This window comes from Protobothrops mucrosquamatus, unplaced genomic scaffold, assembly GCF_001527695.2.
Source record: "Protobothrops mucrosquamatus isolate PMUCROS unplaced genomic scaffold, P.Mucros_1.0 scaffold76, whole genome shotgun sequence".
NCBI lineage: Eukaryota > Metazoa > Chordata > Lepidosauria > Squamata > Viperidae > Protobothrops > Protobothrops mucrosquamatus.
Genome location: NW_015386453.1, coordinates 297267 through 321266, shown reverse-complemented (window position 1 = coordinate 321266; position 24000 = coordinate 297267). Strand labels below are relative to the sequence as shown.

Sequence of the window (24000 nt, the reverse complement as noted above, 5' to 3'; positions counted from 1 at the left end):
ATTGAAAATAGAAACAGAAAACAAAACATTAAAGATTGTATGATAAAATGAGCAAAACATTTTTGGATATAATAAACAGTTGAACCGCTAGGAGAGTATGTGGAAGAAAGGGTTGAAATTTACATTGAATTATAATCTTAAGAAGTTTTGTAAAATGAGGTAACTTTGTAAGTCATCGTCTTACAACAATTCATTTAGTGACTATTTGAAGTTACAACAGCACTGAAAATAGTGACTTAGGAGCATTTTTCACACTTACAATGGTTGCATCCCCATGGTCACATGATCAAAATTCAGATGCTTGGCAACTGACTCATATTTATGATGGTTGCAGTGTCCTGGAGTCATGTGATCAACTTTTGCAACCTTCTGACAAGCAAAGTCAATGGGGAAGCCAGATTCACTTAACAACTGTGTTCCTAATTTAACAACTGCAGTGATTCACTTAACAAACATGGCAAGAAAGGTCGTAAAATGGGGCAAAACTCACTTAACAAATGTCTCATTTAGCAAGAGAAATTTGGTGGCAAGTCGAGGACTACCTGTTCTTTGCCAAATGACCTACTGAAGTCTAAGTATGCTATGTCCACAGAAAATCGCCATAGAAAGGCGATTTTACCGAAACACCGATCATTATATTCGCATGTCAAAACACGCACTCACACACACACACACACACACGGAGATCCGTTCGCCCGAGGCAACGGGACAAACGCAAATCCAACTTTCTAAGCGTAAAGTTCAGAAGAGGGAGGTGGAGAAGGAGCGCCTGCTGAATGCCGGTTCAATCCCATGCCTTGGGATGAAATTGCAAAATGCAAGCACATTGCAAATGCAAGCAAATAGGCTGTTTGGGGGGGAGGAGAGGCGGTTTCCGAATGAAAAGTGACTTTCCGAACCGTGTTCACCAGACGAGCCGTCACTATGGCGAATTTTCTCGCCGGGAAAAAAAAAAGGAAGTCCGGTTAAGCTAAACATCGGGGCGGACCCTGATTTTGAACGGATTGAAAGTGAAAGCAACGGCAAGCTGAGTTGGGCTGGGCTGGGCTGGGCTTGGCCGGGCGGGCGGGCTTCCTGTGCCGCCCTCCGTTGCCCTAGCTGGACGGAGCACCGACCTCAAGCTGGAGAAGGAACTGGCGCGGATTGAAGCGCTTCCTCGCCTTTAGCACCATGCACCGGGCGGAAAGGCAGGATGAGGTGGAGGTAGGCGCTACTCTTCACGGTAGCGAGAGGGCAACAGTATTTTAAAGAAAGGGTCTGGAGGAATTTGCAGTATTTGGTCGATGCCCTGCGAAGGAGTTTCCCCCGAGTCGATGGTTCCCCGGAGACAGGAGACTGCAACACCCTTCATCTTTGATCAGCATCAGATCTGGGGGGTGGGGCGGTTGTGTGGATCGTTTTCCTGATCGATCTAGAGTACGACATGTCCGAGGAAGGCTGTTTCTGTGTAAAACAGTAAGTCTCGGTGAGAAAGTACTCGCCTGCAAATCCCCGGATGAGCACTAGAGGGCAATAAAGAGGGACCCCATGGATCATCCGGACTTCTGCAGCTCCAGTTCTAGGGGCAGGTGATTCTGATGACAATTTTAATAAAAGTCCTCCGTATCAAATCAACAGCCTTATCATTCAGTATCCTGTTTCCAAAAAAGGATAACCTGAACTCTCCTGTTGTATCCGATCTATAGTATTTGATATTCAGTGTTAAACCATCTTTGTCTGAGAAATAGATTACCCTATTATTCTGTTATAATTTCCTTGTTGGTTGCTACAGCATTTCTGCCTATCGTTAACTAACTTTCCAATACTGGGCCACATTGAAGAAAAAAAAAATATTGATAGAGATAGTAAAATATTAAAACAGAAGGGAAGCTGTGACAGAAGAGCAACAGGACAAAGAAAGAAAGAGCAATAGAAATAGGACATTCAGGAAGCAGTGAATATTGTACATTGCACTGTGCAAAAGGATTTACACAAAGAATTTTTGTTTTATTTACTCAAGCTGTCATCCTTTGAAACCTGTTTGCCCAACCAAGGGCAAGGAAAAGAAAATCCCAAATGTAACATTTTAATAAAAGACAAACAGAAAAGAGAACAACAACTGCATCAGAGGAATAGTCTCAGATTTTTACTGTTGCTGTCAGAGTGAGGATAGGAAATAACAGGGTATAGAATTTTATATCTGTAGGGATGGTCCAAGTTCCCACCCAAAATATTTGTAGCCACAGACTGTCAGTTATTGTTGAGTTTCTGACTCTACCAGTAGAGATGCCTGAATATGCATAGAATTAACTTAAAATGTATATTTTTAGCAATAATTTTAATAATATATATGGATAACTTTTAAGCGAGAAAGGACAGGGCCTTAAAAGACAGTTTGAAAAGGTACGAAAAGAATCAATAAATAAAATTTCAATTCTTTTTCCAGAACCAGCATATCACTCTTTTCCTATAGCTACTCAATAACTTTTATTTAATCATTTCTGAGCTTAGACTACATTTTTCTAAAACATTTAACATAGCTTGGAGGCAGATTTTGCCAGCCAGGGGCAATTGCTTTAATTAAAGAAGTTTGTACAAAATACCAAATTCAATGTCTGATTCATATCTAAAAGGTCTGCTTCAATCATTTTGAAAATGTGTTCACCTCAAACCAGAGCTGTTTCACATTTGACACATTGGGAAAGCAATTGGCATCGTCTGAGTCTAACGCAAAACAGCTGTGTTATACTTGAAACAATGGTCTGGGACTCAAAATGGCATGTTTAAATACAAAAGAGTTTACATTTAAAACATTTTGCATGCTACTGGATGTGTGTGTGTGTGTGTGTGTGTGTGTGTGTGTGTGTGTGTGTGTGTTCCGTCAAGAGCAGGGCTGTATGCTTTGTAAACATGCAGTTCCCAGTCATGGGTTTGCTAATGGATATACGAAAGAGACAATTTACAAACTATTGTAGAATCCTCCTGTATATTTTCCAGATGCTTCTATTTTCAGCAAATTGGGCCTCTTCCTCCTCTTTATCTGCTCTTTCAGTGGCCTGGAGTTTATTAGGTGGAAAAATATGTTTCCCCCAAGTATTGATAGAACTGCAGTATGCTTGCACACTCTCATTGCCTAGAGAAATGAGAAAGACGTGTAGTGAAGTAATGTTAAACATAAACTTTTTTTAATATGCAAAAGCTGATTGTATTCCATGGACACCTGGCCTTGAAAATAATTTTAAACATAGGAAAATGCCTCTGTAAAGAAGGAAGAATATCACACAATCATAGTGGCACTGAACTAAAGAAAAGCCTTGCTTTGCAGAATAAATACCAAGTTACAGACTTGTCTTGAGCAATAGTACCTAGAAAACACAGGCTAGTAAACTTCACTTTTTTTATTTGTGGTGGTGCCTTTGAATCAATGTAGACTCCTGGCAACTGCCTGGATAAGTCTCTGCAGGGTTTTTTTTTTTTGCCTCTTTCCTAGGATTGAGAGAGAGAGAGAGAACTAGCTTAAAGTCACCTAGCTGGCTTTGTGCCTGAGGCAGTACTTGAACTCATGGTCGCCCTGTTTCTACCTACCACCAGCTGGCTCTCTATTTTATTCTTCTTGCTGTGTAGTTTGGGTTATATGTCTTTGAAATTACACATATTTGGAGGTGCAATCTGAAGTTTGAGGATATTTATTAGCTAAACAGGTGTTTCAACTGTAAAAAGAAAAATGCATAGCAGATATTCTGGGTGTGCAAATAGTCCTCGAATTACAACTGGTTGCTTAACAATTGTTTGAAGTTACGATGGACTAAAAAAAAAGTTACTTATGATCTGGCCTCAAAGTTATAGGTGCAGTACTACCCTGGCAATAATGTGATTGTATTTTGGGAACTTGGCAACCGGCTTGCTGCCGTTGCAGCATCCCGTAGCTACATGAACGCATTTTATATAAATCTTGTATATTAAAACAAGCTAGTTTTGTAAAGAATAATCAAGAACAACTATAGTTAACTGTACTAATAAAATACAACACTAACATTCTTTCTAGCAGATGCATCCAAAGAAAAACTGATCCAAAGAAATGATTTTTATAAATTTAAACATCCATACACACAAAAAAGGTTTAGCGTTTCATATGAATGGAGGCAGAGCCTGGATTCACCTGTTATGCTAAGCCAGGCTTCTCCAAAGTGGTCAACCTCTAAGTATCAATGGGACTATCTGTTGTTAGTTGTAGTACTGATTTATTAGTAATACTAATACTAATATTAATATTTATTAGTATTTATTAAATTATTTTCATATAAATGATTGGAGGTTGATGAACAATATGCAATTTCATGAAAGGGTCGATGAGCTGAAGAGTTTGGGGACCTTCCATTTAATTGTTAGGTAGTTTGGCTTTGGCTTTCATCTGATATGTGAAATTAAAAAAATGTGGCTTACTATTACTGTATGTACAAACCGGACTGATTGAAACAAATAATTACTTTTGGTCTAAAAAATAATGACTTATTCGGACTATTGAACAGCTCTTCACATTTTGAAGGAAGATGTAATAGACCACTATTGGGAGAATGGAATTAGAACATGGATGAAGATGATAATGTTCCCTCTGCCAAGGAAACAGAATATTGTGGTCTCTCTAGATCAGAGGTCCCCAACCTTTGGGGCAACTGGAACCGGTTCCATGGGGAAAGGTTTTTCCACAGACCGGAGAGGGCATGGTTTTGTGTGCTGCCTGCATCCCATGGATGGGGCTTTGCTTCTTTGTGTGGACTGGTTGTTGGCATGCTGCGGCCCGGTACTGATCCACAGACTAGGGGTTGGAGACCCCTGCTCTAGATTACTCTCTGTGAGCTAGATGTCTATGAAGATTCTCAGTCATCTAGGTCATGGTTGTCCCAAAGGTACTTTTCCAAAAGCAGCTAAACTTCCTTTGTTTTCCCTTGAAGACATTTTGCTTCTCGTCCTAAGAAGCTTCTTCAGTTCTTGGATGAGAAGCGAAGCAAAGAACAAAGAAAGTCCACTTGCTTTTGGAAAAGCACCTTTGGGTCCTTGGGCCAGCTTTGCTCTTTTCTAATGCATAGGCCAAACAGTATCCAAACTCCTAACTGTGCAAAGTTAAATTTAACAAATGCAAATTACAGGCTCACACTTGGCCTCCAGTTTCATTAATATTGAAACTTCAAAAACCCCAGGCACAAGCACAACCAATATTCTTTAGAAAAGAGAAATCAATTCTTAGCAGATACCAAATCCTGATTCTTAGCTCAGTGGATGGATTTGTATTCAGCAATAGTCAGCTAGTTTTGTGTTTATCTTGAGTAAATTGTTATGGGCAGAGAGGGGACAAAGGTACAGAAAAAAATCCTGATGTAATACTGATGCAATCTGTAAATATTGTTCCTTCTTACCAGAAGTGCCAAAGGACAATGGCACAACAAATATCACAAGCTAAGTGGTCTGTTTATTGTTGACATCTATCTTTTTACTCCTGTCAAGTTTCCTCTAGGTATTTGCTCCTTCAGAAAACATCTTTGAAAAGGCTGGGTGGACCGGAGGGCATCAACAGGCTTTCCTCTAGTGTTTAAGTTAGCAAAACAAGGATGCTGGCAAAGACTTTTGCTGTCTTGGCAACCAAATTCTAATCTGCAATTGTCATTTAAGATCAGTAGTTGGGGGATTCCTTAGCTTCATTTCCCCTTCCCACTGAACATCACAAATCGGTGGATGAAACAGCCTCTAATTGCTCTCCTTAATGTAGGGTTGGGTGAGTGTGGGCCATTCTCTGGGATGGAAGCTTTAACCAGTTTTCCATTTGCTTGAAAAACATGTTACTGGCATGGAGCTGTTCTCTGTTGGTGATTTGTCACCTGGGCTATTTATGAATATGTGTGTGGTGCTCTTATGTCCCAAAATACCCTGGGTACAGGAAGGGTGCAGGATGAATCAGGAGTAGTTCTATTCATTGGAAAAACTTTCATCCAATTTACCCCACATTCTTATCCTAGTTTGTCAACAGGGGAAGCTCTGCAGCTTAAACGAACAGTAGAAGCTAGGTAGATCCCCCTCTGTCTCTTGTCATCATCAACCTCATCAGAGATTGTTCTGCATCAGGAAAAGCTAAAGGCAGCTTCCATGATAGGCTTGGATGAGACAAAGGAGATATTATGAAGACATGACCTTTAAAAAGGATTAACAAGACTAGTTGTGATATGGTAAAGTTGCATTTCATGCACAAGCTTACATCCACTTGCAACATTTTTAGGAACAAACTTGGCTTGAAATACCTAGAACAACATAATGAAAAAAAAAATTCATTGATTTTTCAAGATGTAGAAAAGGCCTTAGACAATTTGAACTGGACTTTCTTATTTAAAATTTTGGAAGATATGGACTTTGATGAGGATTTTATTAAATAGGTAAAATCAATTTATACCTCACAAGAGGTACAGAGAATTAACAAAACCCTGTGAGATACAGAAAAGGACAAGACAAGAATGTCTCCTATCACCACTATTATTCAAAATAGTTTTAGAAGTATTGAATATAAGGCAAGATGAGAGAATTGTTGGAGTGATGATCAAAATGGAAACTTAAATTGAAGGGATTTGCTGATGATTTTTGAAACTCCTTTAGCAGGAATAGAAATATTAATGGAAAAACTAAAGGATTTTGGTGTATTATCTGATTTTAAAATTAATAACCAAAACATGTTAACAAAGAATATGAAAATGAAAAGCCATTTCTGATGGAAAAAATCTAATTTTAAGACTAAAAAAAGTAAAATACTTGGTTATTATTAGGACTAATATGAATTGTATGATATTTCAAAATAATTTATGTTAAGTCATTAAGAAGGACATATTCAGATGGGAGAAATTACAACTGTCATTTTTGGAGAGAATCTCTATGATAAAAATGGAAGTATTGGCTAGAATGATGTTTTTGTGTCAAACAATGCCTATTTTGACAACCGATACGTCATTTATACATATATAAATAATGGCAAGGAAAAAAGCCAAAGGTTAAAGTCCTCCAAGTTGCAAAGGAATGAGGAAAATTGGAATTGTCTGATTTAAAATTGTATTTTGCAGCTTGCTGTTTGATATGGATGAAAGAAAAAGGGCTGCTGAGAAATAAAAGAATTTTATTACTGGGCTGCGTCCCGTTTGGAACTGGGCCGCACAAGTAGGCAAATGCTTGCAGCTCCACTTGCGCGACCGGTGGGCACACAGGCCTGTCGCTTGCACAAATGGGGCTGCAAGCACGAATGCACTCGCCCACTGCTTACATGGAACCATCCCCCCTGCCCTCCCCACCACCGGTCCGCAAAGCCAGAAAGGTTAGGGACTGCAGTTTTAAATGACAGTAAGTTTAAAAAGTTATTGGGTGAGTTTACTTCAAGTCTGAACAAAAGAAAAATTAATTCTAAGTTTAAGAACTCCAAAAAATTGAAAGAAACAGCAAAGAGCTAAATAAGATTTTGATCTAAGATGTTCTTTATGGATTAAGAGTTCAGATAAAGCAGTGGTTCTCAACCTTTTTAATGCCGCGACCCCCAACCAGTCGTAAGTCGAGGACTAAACCGGTTGTAAGTCGATGACTAAACCAGTCGTAAGTCGAGGACTACCCAACCGGTCGTAAGTCGAGGACTTTCCCTGCCCGGGAGCGCCGCGCATGCATGGTTCCGCCCCCTGCGCCGGCCGAGGCGTAGCTGGCAAGCGGCAGAGACGGAGCAGGCCGACCACCAGCTGGCCCAACCCAAGGGAGGTAAGGCACCCGCCGGAAAAGGGAAAAAATGGTGGTCAAAAACAATGGCGGACAAAAAAAATGGCGAACAGCCTTGCTTGGCGACCCCCGTGAAATGGTCGATCGACCCCAAATGGGGTCCCGACCCCAGGTTGAGAACCACTGAGATAAAGGAAGAAGTCGGTGCAATGGGATGAAGAAGAATTGAAGATACATCAACTTTTATAACAATAGTTGAGTGAATTAAATATTAAATATTAAGTTTGTTAGAAATAAAAGGAAGGAATGTAAAATGGTTTATTTGTTCTAGTTTAAAATAAGATTATTACTTTTTTTTTTTTGCAAAGTTCTGGCAAACCGTTTTAGACTTTTTGCTGACATCAGGATTGAAAAGTTGATGTTTTATGGATTGCTTAGAAATTTGCGTAGGGATGAAGACATATTGGTTTGGAAGAGAATAGTTACTAAATGGTCAGTGAAAATGATGGAATTAGCAGAAATGCCAAAATTAACTAGTTTAACTTAATGATTGAAAACCCTTTATGGACTTTTTGCTGAAAAAAAAAGAAAAAAGAAAAAATGAACAGCAGTTTTATGGAAAGAAGGAAACTTTGATGGAACATTAGAGAGGGGAAGGTTAACTATAAATAATAACAGTTAAGAAGGTCGGAAACCACCTTGTTAGTATTCTTTCTTTTTTCTCCTTTTTCTTTCTTATCTCTTTTTCTCATACCTGCATGGGGGCTTCTGACATGGGCTCACCTCACAAGAACCAGGAAGAATGTTTTTGCAAATCAACTGGCTTACGTTATCTGAAGGGCTTTAAACTAAAGGGGGAGGGGAGGGAGACAAATTTTCAGGAGCTAATCCCAAGGATAAACCTCAGGGCAATCAACCAATTGGTAATCAAAAAGGCCTCAGATGCCTATACACTAATACTCAATGAATGAGGAAAAAACAGGGTGAACTTGAAGTCCTAGTACATGAGAGTAAGCATGACATTATTGCCATTACCAAAACTTGGTGGGATGAAACCCGTGCCTGGAATGTACTGCTAGAAGGATTTAAACTGTTCAAAAGAACTAGACTGAACAAAAGAGGAGGTGGAGTTGCATTGTATGTAAGAAATGACTACACCTCTATAGAAATACCAAAAAAATGAAGAAAACCTTGGATGCATTTGGGTTAATATAAAAGGAAAAAAGGAATGACATTGCCATAGCAATAGAACAAAGGCAAACTAGTGTCCTAGACATTAAGAGAACTGATTTCAACAAACTTAGAGATTGGGAACGATCCTGTGGTTGGAAATCTTAAAGAGGAAAACAGCTCAAGAAGCTTGGGAAACTCTGAAAAATGAGTTTATAAAAACCTAGCCCAGCACAATACCACTGAGAAAGAAAAATAAGTGATTTCAGAGGAAACCAGCATGGTTGTATAAATAACTCTCTGATAAACTGAAATACAAAAAGGACAAATATAAGAAATGGAAAGTGGGATACTAAAGCAGAATATCAACAAATAGCCCAAATCTACAAAGATTTAGTCAGGAAAGCTGAGGCGCAGAATGAGCCACGACTTGCAACAAATATCAATAATAATAATAATAAATAAATCAATAATAATAATAATAAATCAATAATAATAATAAAAAGTTTCTTTCAACATGTATAAAGCAAGAAAAAAAGAAAATGATCAGTCCATTAATAGAAGAAGATGACAAGGATGTGAAGGCAGCAGGGAGAAAGCAGAATTGCTTAATTCATTCTTTGCAGCTGTCTTTACACAAGAGGGAAAAATAGTTCAACCTATCAAAAGCAGTATTGTAAAAAACAGATTAGAAATACAATCAAAATAGACAAGAAAATGCTAAAACAACACCTATCCACTCTAGATGAGTTCAAATCTCCAGGATCAGATGGATTATATCGCAAGATTATGAAAACGAGCTGGAAGAAGTGATCTCAGAACCACTGAATCATATCTTTTAGAGATCTGGAGCACTGGGGAACTACCAGAGGACTAGAAAAGAGCTGTTGTAGTTCTCATCATCAAAAAAGGAAAAAATGGATCCAGGAAACTGCAGATTAGTTAGACATCAATACCTGGGGAGATCCTGGAAAAAAATAATCAAGTAATAAATTTGCAAACACTTAGAAACAAGCCAAGCTATTACTAGAAGCCAACATGGTTTGTCAAAAACAGATCATACCAAACAAACTTAATTACATTCTTTGAGAAAGTGACTAAATTATTGGACCAACAAAATGTTGTAGACATAGTTTACTTAGACTTTATTAACGCATTTGACAAAATAGACTACAGCCTACTTCTTGATAAGATAGAAAAATGTGGGATAGACAGCATCACCACCAGATGGATTCGGAACTGACTGAGAAACTGCACTCAATGTATAGTCCTCAATGGAACTACATCTACATGGAAGGAAGCATGCAGTGGGGTATCCCAAGGTTCTGTCTTAGGCCCATAAACAATTAAAATGAGGGGATAAAATGAGAACTTTACAAATTTGCAGATGACACCAAGCTGGGCGGAATAACCAACACCTTAAATCCTAGACTCAAGATTCAGAAGGATCTTGACAGAGTTGAACACTGAGCCCTATCCAACAAAATGCAATTTAATGGTGAGAAAAGTAAGGTCATACACTTAATCAATAAAAACCAAATGTAACTGTGTAGACTAGATGGTACCTGGCTCAACAACATTAACTGTGAGAGGGATCTAGGTGTCCTAATGCAGGGGTCCCCTTTCCCCGGGCTGTACCCCACTATCGGGTCTTGAGCTGTTTAAAACCAGGCCACTTGTTCATTCTTGCCCACCTCTTGTGTGGAACCATCTCCTCTCCCCCCACCCCGCCCTGCCTGTCTGCAAAGCCGGAAAGGTTGGAGAACTCTGTCCTAGTAGACAACCACTAAAGTATGAGCTGATAAAACATATGATGAATAGTTGTGGAAACTGGATATGTCTAGTCTAATGAAGAGAAGGTCTAAGGGTGACATAGTCACAGTCTTCCAATATTTGAGGGACTGTCACAGAGAAGACGGGGTGATCTGTTCTCCAAAGCACCTGAGGGCAGGACAAGGTGTAACAGATGGAAGCTTATCAAAGTGAGATCCAACCTAGAAGTAAGGAAAAATATCCTGTCAGTGAGAACAATTGATCAGTACAACAGTTTGCCTTCAGAAGTTGTGGATGCTCCATTACTAGAGGTTTTTGAGAGATTGAACAGCCATTTGTCCAGAATGGTATAGGGTTTTCTGCTTCAGCAAGGTTTTGAACTAGAAGACTTCCAAGGATCCTTCCAACTCTGTAATTCTGTAATTTCTTTCTTTCTCACTTTTCTCATACTTTACTCTAGTTCTCTTATCTTAAAAATGTATATTATTTTTATTCTGTGGAAAAATATATTTAATAAAAATTATACATATGTGTATGTATGGAACAACCTAGGCTGATCCTGAAACTAAACAGGATTGAACCCAGTTTGTACATAATTGGGGGGGCACCAGTTAATTCCAGGGCTGTAGGCTACTCGGGAAAGTTGAAGAAAGAGATAACAAATTACTTCCAAATTGCTGTAAAAAATTTGACATGGTTGTATCCATGAGAGTCAGCTTTGATTTGATTTTTTTTTGTTTCTAATTATACATATGGAATATTTGCCAAGAAGGATGAACTTTCCAGTTTTGCAAAGTCCACATTGCCTGCTCAGTGAAAATGTCACAGCAAACAATGATTTGCTCTACAATCCATGATTTAAGCTTACAAAGATACAAAAGCATCCGAATTCAGACATTGGAAAGGATGCACTTTCTGGGGAATATTTGCAAACAGTTTAAAAAGTACTGGTGAAATTCCAGACAGTTGCTCAGTAAAGGCTAAAGAAGAAATTATGCTAGATATGCTAAATGTTTTTAGAGGGGGGGAAGTGTATGTATGTGTGGGTGTGCATTCATACGTGCATCAGTATGTACGTGAACCCTTTCCTTTCCTGCTACAATCTTCATAAAGAAATCCCCCTCCCTCAGCTATCTGTGGGTCTGGATGGAAAGCTCTTGTTTGTGTGAATAGTAGTCAAAAGGAGGGTTTGGTCAAGACCACAAGAGAGGAAAGAATTAAACTTGGTCCTATCTTAATACTCATCCATCATATTGTTTTAAATAAATGATTGCATAAATATATCTATTAATCCAACTACTGAGCAGCAAGTCTGAGTTGGTGCTGAGGAGGAAGCCTGCCCTAAGTGAAGACATGACAGATCTCTGAAAATTTTACATTTTTAATTGCTTTCATATTTTCAATGCAGCTAGAAAAAAGTGTCCGCCGACTACGGGAGAAATTCTATGGAAAAGTGAGCATCACGGATGCTGTGTTTCTGATGCGGACGTTCCACAATGATCATGAAATGGTCTGCAAGTACATCGTCCTTGATGTAAAAGAAACAGAAGGTGAATCTAGCACTGATGCTCATACGCTATACTGTGTGAGGGAAGCGGGAGTCCGTATTCAAACATTTTGGGCCATTCATGGTGGTTAGGGATATATCCACAGAGAAGGGAACAAGCTGAAGTAAGAAGCTCAGGGATTTCCATAGCCTGTTTGAAGATTCAGACAGTATCTCCTGTATTGTAGATTTTTTAAAATGTTTTCAGTCTGTTATAACTCTGAAATATCCTTAATCTTCCTGCTTGCATGTCCAGGCACAGAGTTGTTATTATTAATCATATTTTTTATATTTTTACTTCTGCAGCCTGTCTTGCCTCATAGGGACTGGAGGTGTAGGTATCGTATCTTTGTTATAAGTGCTGGGGGAAAGAAAGTTTAAAAAATCTTTCTTAAAAAAATTGCTTAACCAATCTAAAACCCACATCACCCAATTTAACTAACCATTGACGTGTGTATTTTCCATTCACCATGTACCTGGCCTTGCTTCCTTGAATTTCTTGGATTCTTTTTATTAACATATTCATTGCACCTTACAGGTTTGCAAATATGTGCATGTGGACATTTATTTCTTCTACTTATTTCATTTTGTTTTCCTTTCCTTTATTTTATTATTTGTAAAATTTATTAGCTGCCTATCTTACCACAAGACAACTTAAAATATTAACTTTTATATTTATGATTTCCTCTGGTATCAGGACAGGCAATTTTGATGACTGTTGAACATTGTTGGCATAGTTTCCCTCCTTTTTGAGCATACATATATACAGTATATCATCTCATATATACAATACTTTTCATCTGTTTCTCTCCTTTTTGAGGAGGGAAATAGATGAAAAGTATTGTATATATGAGATGAGAGAGAAGAAGGAAGGACCACATTCTCTCCAGTCCTTAGTCTCGCCTAAAGGTTGCCTGTCCATGTTGCAGTAAAAATGCAGTTGCCTGATTTTAAAGGACTTTAATGTATGGAAAACCACAGAAGTAATAACGTTTGCAGGGATAATGCTGAGAAAGAAGAATCTATGAGCATTAAAGATAAACATCAATACAAGTTATGCCAATTTGCTAATTTTGTCTTGACCTTCATCCCCGGTCAACTGCTACACGTCTGTGCATGGATTTCCATAAAGTATGCATTTCCTAGTTTCAGAATTAGAAATCTTCACGTTGGCGGGTCTGTTTATTTTAAATTTAATCTGCTCTAACTATGTATTCTTGTTCTTTAGGTGTAGATCCAGAAGATGGAGAGAAGCTCAGAAGTGATCCGATAGCAATGGTAATAATAGTAATCTGTTTAATTTAGATGCTCTGTTTCCTTCTGAGGAATGAAAGATCATATTGAAAGGGTTACGATGGACACTAAATTGGGAAAGGGAATACAAAGAACCAAACTAGTTTAGCCTTAGAAGGGAAACTAGCTGTCATTCTACAGATTAGTATGCTGTATATAGTATTCCATATGCTTTTCCCCCCCTCTTCCTGCTATTTTCTGAGTAAAGAGGAAGTACAACTGTTTTGGAAACCTTAAGAGTCATACACCCCTTAGATGTGCTGATGTGACTAGCCAGTTCTTGTTTTAATCATTTCTCCTCTCCACTGAAGTCAATAGGAAGGAAATCTTTACCCCAGATTTGAAGTTGCGGTGAACTGGAGCCATTCATGACCAAAAATGTAAGGTGGGGGTAACCCCATGTGTGCCATTTACCTAAGTTGCCCGTGCTCGATCCAGAACTCTTCCCTAAAATCTTTTTTTCCCTTTGGAATAATTTACAGTAATTTTTTTGTTTTTTAAAAATTATATATTTATAAAATAGTGAAGGGATAATGATGCTATAAATTCAAGTACATACATTTAAAAGAATATAAAAATATGTAATGCATACAGAAAATCAAAGATAAAGGATAAATATGAGTGGATAGCCAACCAATGTGAAATATGGTATGACTAATATATGCTAATGCATCATTAAAAGTTTTTAATACTTTTAAGTATTTTATACCATTTTCTAATCAAAACATTTATTAAACTTTACAGGTATCCGATTAACATAATTCAAATCATTAAAACAAAAGAGTAAGAGAGAAGCTCTAGCTGACAATTAATGTATTAAGACAATACACTCTGTCAAGATATAAATAAAATCTGAATTTTGGATGTAGCACAATTCCATGTATAAAACTCTAATATAAAAATAGAAATAGAATTGAATTCTATACAGCATTACTTTACTTTTTAAATATCAAATTCTTCTAGACTTCAAAGCATATGCCTACAATCTAGTTAGCTTTTACTGTTAAACCTTCACCAGCTTCATATTCTGCCATTATATGTGAGCTACTCTACCCATCTATCAGTTGTGGCTGCCAGATGTAACATTCTAGGTTTGGTTTACTCATTCAATTACTTGCCATTCTAATTTCCCTGATAATATGTTTTTGTGATTTGGAAACAGTTCTTTGTTGTTGTATGGTTGTAATTTCATAGCTGTCTATACTTCTGTTGTCTACTTTTTGACTTTAACTTTTCCCTGTGTTTTTAGAAAGTAGTGAATAAACTGAAGAAAGAAGAGGAGCAGAATAAACAGGTGATTAAGGGAGGAAGCAGAGGAAAGGGCAGCTACAGTTATTACTTTGGTAACATTTTTTTCTACTTTATTTAGATCAGGTTCGCTGAGAAGTTGCATTGTCAGTTTGAAGTTTTAAGGAGAGAAAATCGCATGGTTAATTTTTTTAGGCAAAGCTAAAACGCTTTCTTTGTCAATTCCTTTTAACAGTTAACAGACTGGTTAGCAGTTTAATCATTTGGCATGACGAATGTATCAATTGTTGATAGGTAGCTCTTAAATCATAGGTGTGCAGTGCAAGCCCTGTGCTCAGAAGCACTTTTCTTAACATTTTCCAGCTGCTTCTAAGATTTTTTTTAATTTGAAAAAGAAATTAAATGGAAACCTAAGATATTGAAAAGCAAATCATTAGTCTCTCAGCATTATTATTTCCAGGCATGCCTCTGAAGCCCCATAGAATACACAGACATTATTGGGAAATTAAAGAATGAGTAACCACAGCTCTCTGTGGTTTACACATTAAAAAAAAGGAAAGTGGAATGGGAAAGAACAACTTTATCAATTGTTTATTTAAGTTATAATTTAACACTGTTATGTATGAAGCTTAACCAATGTGTAGCTTTTAATATATATATATATTTTGCAGGAGACCAAAGGCAAGGATGATAAGAAGATTAAGGTGAGAATAGAAATGCTCGAATATGATGGAACAAGTTTCTCAGTGCTCCCTGTGACAGGCAGGTGTAGTATAATTCCCGGTCCAATCCCTCTTGGAAGTAATCTCTCAGGATCTACCTGAGGCCAATTCCCCAGTCGGCCAGACAGGCTTCGGAACTCCGTAGGTAGTGATGGGCTGTTTCCCCTGTATGATTATCTTGATTTGGGTGGCAACTTGATGGTCCACCAGAGAGCTTCAAAATGTTGTCTTGGGGCACATATGAAATGGTCAAAGTGGTGTAATTCGTCCACGTTGTTGTCGTGTAGGGCCACGAGCCAGTCAGCTATGTCTTGGTCTAATGCCAGGGTCATGCAATGCACCTGGCCACATCGTCTGGGAGGAAAAGTCCATATTGTTCCAAGTAGACCACAAACTACTTGTTGGTAAGCTAGAAAAAAGTGGGATAGACAGCATTACCACCAGATGGATTTGTAACTGGCTGACAAACCATACTCAACAAGTATTTCTTAATGGTACTATATTTGCATGGAGGGAAGTAAGCAGTGGGGTACCACAAGGTTCCATCTTAGGCCCAGTACTTTTCAATATCTTCAAAAAGGACTTAGATGAGGGAATAGAAGGGGAACTCATCAAATTTGCAGATGACACTAAGCTGGCAGGAATAGTCAATACCACAGAAGACAAGCTTAGGATCCAAAAAAATCTTGACAGACTTGAATAATGGGCCCTATCCAACAAAATGAAAATTAATCTGGAGAAAAGCAAGGTTTTATACTTAGGCAAGAAAAATCAGAGGTACAGATTAGGTGAAAACTGGCTCAAAAACAGTAACTGTGAGAGGGACCTTGGAGTCCTAGAGGACAGTCACTTAAATATGAGCCAGTAGTGTGCAGCAGCAGCCAAAAAAGCTAATACAATCCTAGGTTGTACAAACAGAGGCGTAGAATCAAAATCCCATTAAGTATTAGTACTGCTTTATAAAGCCTTAGTAAGACCACACCTAGAATACTGCATCCAATTTTTGTCACAACTTTACAGAAAAGATGTTGAGACTTTTGAAAAAGTGCAAAGAAGAACAACTAAGATGATTAAAGGCCTGGAGATTAAAACACATGAAGAATGGTTACAGGATTTGGGTTTGGCTAGTCTAGAGAAAAGAAGCACTAGGGGGGATATGATAGCAGTATTCCAGTATTTGAGAGGCTACCACAAAGAGGAGGGGGTCAACTTATTTTTCAAAGCACCAGAAGGCAAAACAATAAACAATGGATGGAACCTAATCAAGAAGAGAAGCAAACTGGAATTAAGGAAAACTTCCTAACAATGAGGACAATTAAGCAGTGGAACAGCTTGCCTTTAGACGTTATTGGTGCTTCATTACTTGAGGTTTTTAGAAAAGAGACGGGACAGCCACATGTCTGAGATAGTATAGGTTTTCCTGCTTGAGCAGGGGGTTGGACTAGAAGACATCCAAGGTCTCTTCCAGCTCTATTCTGATTCTGAATCATATAGTGCCAGACCTGGGCCAAAAAGTAGCCCAGTCGTTTCAGTCTTCCATCATACTTCACCCCAAGGGGGATGATTGGTGTTCTCCCCAGCACGGGAGGATGACTGGTGCTGGGGGCGCGGATAGGGCAGGGTAGCAGCTGGGACTGGTGTAGTAGCGGGTGCTGGTTAGGTAGCCAGTGCCACTGGTTCAGATAGCACTGCCACCGCCACAGCCAGGATGGCAGCTAGGGCTTGTTCCACCAGGATGGGTGGGTAATGTATCCCAAACTCCTGGAATCTCCCTCTCAGATAGTTGAGTGCTTGATCGAGCGCCACAGCTTGGAGTCCTCTTTCAACAGTTTCATCCCAATTCAGGGGCCAGTGAGTTTGGCCTCGGGAGCCTCACATGACATTGAACCCCAGAGGGGGTTCTTCTGGTTCCTCCATCCTTCCGACTCCCCTCAACCAACAGGGCATTGTTCCTCCCAGTGAGCCCTCCTGTCAGTCCTCTGGTATCACGGGCGGGGGCATTGGTCTCCTTCCTGCCACCTTTGGTCAGACACCAAACTCAAGCTTCCCACCCTGCTGGGGTCCCAAGATTTCAGGTTCTCCCTTCGCCCCGGTGTCTTCCAACTCTTCTGACTCCTTCTCAGGCATATTCCCATAATCTCCAGGTAGATCCGGCTTAATGTTAGCCATCCCAATCTGGTCAATTAGAAAAGAAAGACTCTCAAATCCATTATTAATGAAAGTACACTTTACTAAACCCAAGTGGTTATAGTGTAGCAAAGCCGGATCTGAGTTTTCACACTCAAGGCATCTGGTTAACTTTTCCCCTCTTCTCACCTTTCCCCCCTTGGTTATCTCTAATTGCCAATTACATTAATACAACTTATTTTTGTTAACAGTCCCTGGCTTGGCAGGCTGGATGATGCTGCATTCCGTAGTTTGATCTTGGAACTCTCACAGGATGGCACAACAAGTAGTTTCGATTCCCCTTATGCTAGCTCCCTCCCATGCCTTCCTGCAGCTCCCTCCCCCCACTGTATATGGCAGACTGGCAGCTGGCGAAGCATGGCTGGCGCAGCAGGATGGCAGTTTTGACATCAGCTCTATTGTTCCCCAATCAAATCTGAGAGAATTTAGTTCCCATTAGTGCTTTCCTGGGCAATAGATCTCGGAAATATATCTAGTAGGCTCCTGTATGAGTATGATCATTACTCTCTGGAGAATAACTCCAGTGCCTGGCCAAATATCAGAGCACTACAAGAATTAAAATAGGAAAGCTACCTAAGAGTTGGAATACCTAATTCTTCATCCCTTCATGACAATACTTTTAGATATTTAATGGTGAAGTAAAGGAATATTTATTGATGTTCCAACACATTGCAAAATAAAACATATTTAGAAATATATTAGAAGTTCTATTAAATAGCTTCTTTTCTTACTAATACGTTTCTCCACAGCATCAGTCAGAACTTCCATATACAAAGTCTTCCCTTCCCTTCCCTTGTTGATGAGACACATTAATTTAACTATGGAGAAAATACTTGGACGTTTAGTATTTTGGAGCACTTCGGATTACTTCCATGTCTTTGTGTTTTCCTTAGGAAGTTGCTAGACAGCTGATGCCCTTGACAAAGGAGAACTTACAGATGTTCAATAATGCCCAAAACAATCGCATCCCTCCAGCTATTCGCCAATTTGCCTGCCAGTCCTGTGACCAAATGTGGTGGCGTCAGGTCCCAGAGAGAAAACAGGTTGGTATGATGGCCTTAATGCATGATCTTATCTGATAAATAATGATTGCTTAGCCTTCAAAGGAAGGTGGTCCAAGGTGACTTCTGACTATACTGTTCTCGTGGCCTCACTGTCTTCCTTGCTGTTTTCTCCCTACTCTTGCCTAAATTGAAAAGAAAAAGACCAAGTAAGCATGTGATAAAATGGTCCTCCACTAAATTCATATGCAGCATAGAGATTAGTATGTTCACCTGTCATTCTCATTTTAAATGGAATTGGAGCAATTTTTTTGCAACTGGGAAACACATTAAAAAAAAACCTGTAGTCTCCTGCAGTGTCATGGCTCCTTGGATTGTTGACTTGATTATCTAACCAGTGGAATAAAACCCATTTTTTGAAGCTGTTTGTGTTTTAGAGTTTTTCAAAAGCAAAATAGGTACATTAAAGTTATTGGACTCTTTTAGCCCTTATTTTAAAGAAATATTTACAATGAGCCTTTCCTCATTGGTACTGAAAATCAAATATTTCCTGCCAAAGATCAGCAGTGTGTCCTCAGAGAGCTTCCAGGAGCTAATAAAATGGGGCTGGGGGTTGAATGAGGACCATGAATTATCCAGCTTTGCTACAATTTCTTTGGAATGGAAAACTGTAGCATAAGTAACTTGGGGATGTGTGTATGAGCTTTCCCAGGGTTTCATTCTTTATCTCATAGTTATACCAAGGACTAGTTGAGATGCACCCATCCTAAGGTCCACTCCACAGCTGCATTTTGCTGTAGGGAGTCAGTATCTGAGTTGTGTCTGCTATTGTTGCATCTAATTTGATCCTTTCCTTCCTTCCTTTTAGGAGACATGAAACCCACCATTATCTACACAGTAGCCAAATTTTGCATTGGTGTAATTAAAATTATGAAAATGACTTAAAACCCTTATTTCTTAAAAAAGATCATAATATGCAGATTTATACAGGTAGTCCTTGGGTTATGACTATTTGGTCAGCAACTCCTCAGAGTTATGACAATGCTAAATGAGAGAGATTTACAGTGACTTGTAATCTTACAGTCCTCATTTAATAATGACAACCTTGCCTGCCAGAATTACCTACTCTAAGTGATGTGGCCACATGCTTCACAACTGGGTGGCTCAGCTACACAATTCCCAGTCCCAGTTGCTGTTGTAACTACTTGTAATCACTTGACATACTTCATTTGAAGTAATGTGTATTTACTTTACAAACTATTATTTTAGATTCACATTTGACAGTTTATTTTTCTGCATCACTATAGTAGTTTAGTTGCATATTAGCACAGAGACTTTCTGCCATATTGGTATTTTACCTTATTCATTTTGTTCTGATGTATTGTATGTGATCTATATTATTACTGGTCATTGTCAGAATAAATATGCTGCGTCTGCTTCTGGATAGCTCCCATTAGTCGTGTAGTATTGAGTCCTAACTCAAAATTTATAGCTTGCAACCTCAGGAAACAAGCTTTTTCCCATTACTTCCTGCACTACTGCACTGGATGAAATATAGATCCCAACACATTTTTCTTGCATTTTCCCCCCATTAAATAGACTGATTGCCAACTTTCACCCCTGTTTCTCAGGTCATATTTTGTACTAACCCAGCTGGTGCTTCTGAGTTCTTGAAAATGTCTGTGATTCCCATTTGGTAAGGTCAAAGCAGAAAAGAAGAGAAGTGGGTTAGAATTACAGGACCTTGGTTGCAGCTTGCAAATGAAACAGATTGCAGTGTGGTAGGACTGCAGGAAAGAAATTGGTGGTTTTAATCAACCTTAGCACAACGGTCACAGCAGCAACACACTGATATATAACTCTGACAGAATTTCTGCTCTTGTGACCATTACTGAGATTATTTTGATAGTTGGAAGCTTGTTCAGCTCTTTGTTTGGTATCTTTCACAGGTGTCCCGTTGCCGCCGATGTCGAATCCGCTATGATCCAGTGCCATATGATAAAATGTGGGGCACAGCAGAGTTTAAATGCCCCTCATGTGGCCATACTTTCAGGTGAGAGGCAAACCCTGCATGGCCTGGTATAGTTATCATCCCCAAGTCTTAAATGTAGCAAACCAAAAATATGCAGTGTGATCATTGATCATCTTTTGTTAGGCCAATTGATATCTAGGCCTCAGAATGATGTGTTAACAAATCCTGAATGACAAGATGTGAAGGCCTTCAAATCTTTCCTTGGTATTTAGAACAGAAGAACTATCTGAATTTTGGGGAAAGCAGCCTTCTTTCCTTGGGAAGAATAAAATAACAGTTTGCCTCTTAGAAATAGGATACTCTGTGTGTTTCTAACTGAGCTAGCTAGAACTTGGGATGGTGCTTTTTAGAATCTTCAGTCTGTTCATAGAACACTCCTATACCTAAGAAGCATCTGTTTGCATTATGAATAGAATAGAATAGAATAGAATAGAATAGAATAGAATAGAATAGAATAGAATAGAATAGAATAGAATAGAATAGAATAGAATCAGAGTTGGAAGGGACCTTGGAGGTCTTCTAGTCCAACCCCCTGCTCAGGCAGGAAACCCTATACCATTTCAGGCAAATGATTGTCCAATCTCTTCTTAAAAACTTCCAGAGTTGGAGCATTCACAACTTCTGGAAGCAACTTGTTCCACTGATTAATTGTTCTAACTGTCAGGAAATTTCTCCTTAGTTCTAGGTTGCTTCTCCCTTTGATTAGTTTCCATCCATTGCTTCTTGTCCTGCTTTCAAGTGCTTTGGAGAATAGCTTGACTCCCTCTTCTTTGTAGCAACCCCTGAGATATTGGAACAGTGCTATCATGAATCCCTAGTCCTTCTTTTCATTAAACTAGACATACCCAATTCCACAAACTGTTTGTTATATATTTAGGCTCCAGTCCCCTAATTATCTTTGTTGCTCTACTCTGTACTCTTTCTAGAGTCTCAACATCTTTTTTACAGGCCATAAAGTTTTGTTGCAAGCAGCCCAGAGTCACATATGTGAGATGGGTGGCTATATAAATCAAATAAGTAAAGGACCTACTACTTCTTTCTCCCCCATGCAGGGGATCAGCTCAGATGGGGATACCATCTCCTTGCTTCCAGTGCCATACACCCGTACTTCCAAGCTTTATCCTCCCACCTCGAAAGTACCCAGGACCCCGAGGCAGACAGCAGCATTCCTGCTTTGCAGAGGATTGCTACAACCGATCAGGTGAGATTGGCTGTGCCTGAATCTTCAGGATCCCGGCCATGTTCAATAGACAGTATGAGTGTCATCTTCTGGGATGCTACAGCAAATTGATGTTGGTCATTGTCAGCAAAAAGGCAGTAAAAATGTGATTTTCATTTTTCTTTATTTAGCTGGTTTTAATACCTTATATAAAAAAATACAAACAGTACCTTCTGCAGGGCTGTACGGAATACTTTCTGGGGATAAATACAAAAATATGACAGCAGGTAGGCAATTGTGTTGGGCTCACAGGATTGTTCTGGTTATGGATTCCGTGCCCTCTATCTGTGTCAGCCCTGGGGCTTTGGAAAGGATCTTGCTGTTATCTAGAAAAGGTGAAAGTGGAGGGGATCAGGAAGCAAGGTAAGCTAGGGTCAGGTTTCAACTTTCATCAGAGGGGCAGCAAGCAGCCATTGTTATCTGATCTTCTCTTCTCTTGCAGAGCCTCATATTCCCGGAACCCATTGTGTTCATCCACGAAGCCGGGTCAGGAATCGCTTGCCAAAAGTCCTCTGTCCCAGCGAAGAGCATGATAGCACGGGTTCCACAGTAGCCACTTGCATAAGCCAAGGCAGCCTGGCATGTTCGAACATCAGTGACCTCATCTTAGAGGATCTGAAAGAACAGGATGAGGAGGACGATAGCGAGGGCAGCAATTAGCCATCCGTGGGCTTGAGAAGCCAACCACCTTACGGGAGATGGGCAGAAGGTTGCAAATTAGGTAAAATGGCATTTGTATGGAGTCTTGCTTTATATTCTTCTGAACTCCATGCCTATCTGTTCTAATTATGAAAAGTGATTTGCTTCAAGCCCAATTTGATACTATAAAAAAGATATGATGGGGACTGGGGAAGCTTTGTCGTCATCACAAAGCTCATCGACCTGCGCTTTAGGTTCATGGGACCAAAACAATAAAGATGATGGAATTGGAGGATCCCAAGTAATAAGCTAATTGATGAAGAGAATAATTCTCATTGTGATACGTTTTAATTATTGAAATATGAAACTGAAAGACCAAATGTTTTTCTTAATTAAAAAGGGCAAGCAAATACCCTCCAAAGTACTTGTATAATAATAGTAATGCTATTCAAGTATTAGTTATACCATATATAAACCGTCTTTCTCTGTATATATTAGAGAATTATCCTCTTTAAAGGGCATCAGAGTGGGGGGAAGCTAATATATACAATGCCTTAAAATTGAGATTTTTAAAATGGAAAGCGTTAATATGTCTCCTACTGTGCAGATATTTTTTTAAAAAACAGTGATGAATGCACATAACAAACTGCAGTGTATCTTTTGTTGCCCTGGTACATTAAAATGCAAATTAAAATATTTTTGCTATGTCTGATTTCACCAACAAAGGTCCTACTATTAGTCTAAAATCAATCAGAAGTTGCCTGCAATACCACCTGGAAGGGGATGTTGAGAAACTCACAAGATCTGGACCACAACTATTCCCTTGGAATTACTAAGTGCAACAACTGTTCTTTAAGAAACGTTAAGGATTGGTTTGAAGAGGCAAATGTCCTAGATTCTGTTTCAGACATTTCCACATGGGAGCATCGGGGGACCTCTGCAAGAGACTCAAGGGAGCCTGCCTCAGAATAGACATTGTATGCTAGATGTCCAAGATCTAGTATAAAACATCTTAATCAGGACACAATTGTATATGTAATATAGCTTTATGCATTCACTTCTTATTCTTACTAGGGGAGAGCTGAGATGAAAACCTGCAGAGGGGAGTTCCTAGTAGGGTGACACACAGATCTGCCTGAGAATCCCTTCCTTTTGCTGCTTTGCTACAGCCTTGTGATTGGACCACATGAATGGAAAGAATTGTCCCTATATAAACATCTAAGAGGGGTTAAAACAGTGCTTGGAAAAAAAAGTGGACAAGGCAGTGTTACTCATAATAAATTCATCTGTCTTCATTTGCAGGATTTCTGTTTGCATTTTTTTATGTTCAGGATTTTATTTTCTGAGCAGGGAAATAGAATATGAGCCACATCAAGTGTTAAAAGATCCAGCAGAGTTAATAAAAGCACCCCTTCAAAAATAAACCCCGGGATGACAATATATTTACCAGGAAGTAAGAG

At 39.0% G+C, this 24000-nt stretch overlaps 1 protein-coding gene across 1 annotated transcript; it reads left to right on the top strand.

Moving 5' to 3' along the window:
- Positions 1–1083: 1083 nt before the first annotated feature.
- Positions 1084–23838, top strand: SHFL (shiftless antiviral inhibitor of ribosomal frameshifting). The gene is made up of 9 exons (XM_015812223.2): positions 1084–1203; positions 12062–12203; positions 13428–13477; positions 14742–14786; positions 15412–15444; positions 18543–18692; positions 20600–20703; positions 21735–21883; positions 22344–23838. Exons 1-9 carry the CDS (start codon positions 1171–1173, stop codon positions 22559–22561), a joined length of 924 nt encoding a protein of 307 aa, XP_015667709.1. The 5' UTR covers positions 1084–1170; the 3' UTR covers positions 22562–23838.
- The last annotated feature ends 162 nt before the right edge of the window (positions 23839–24000 follow it).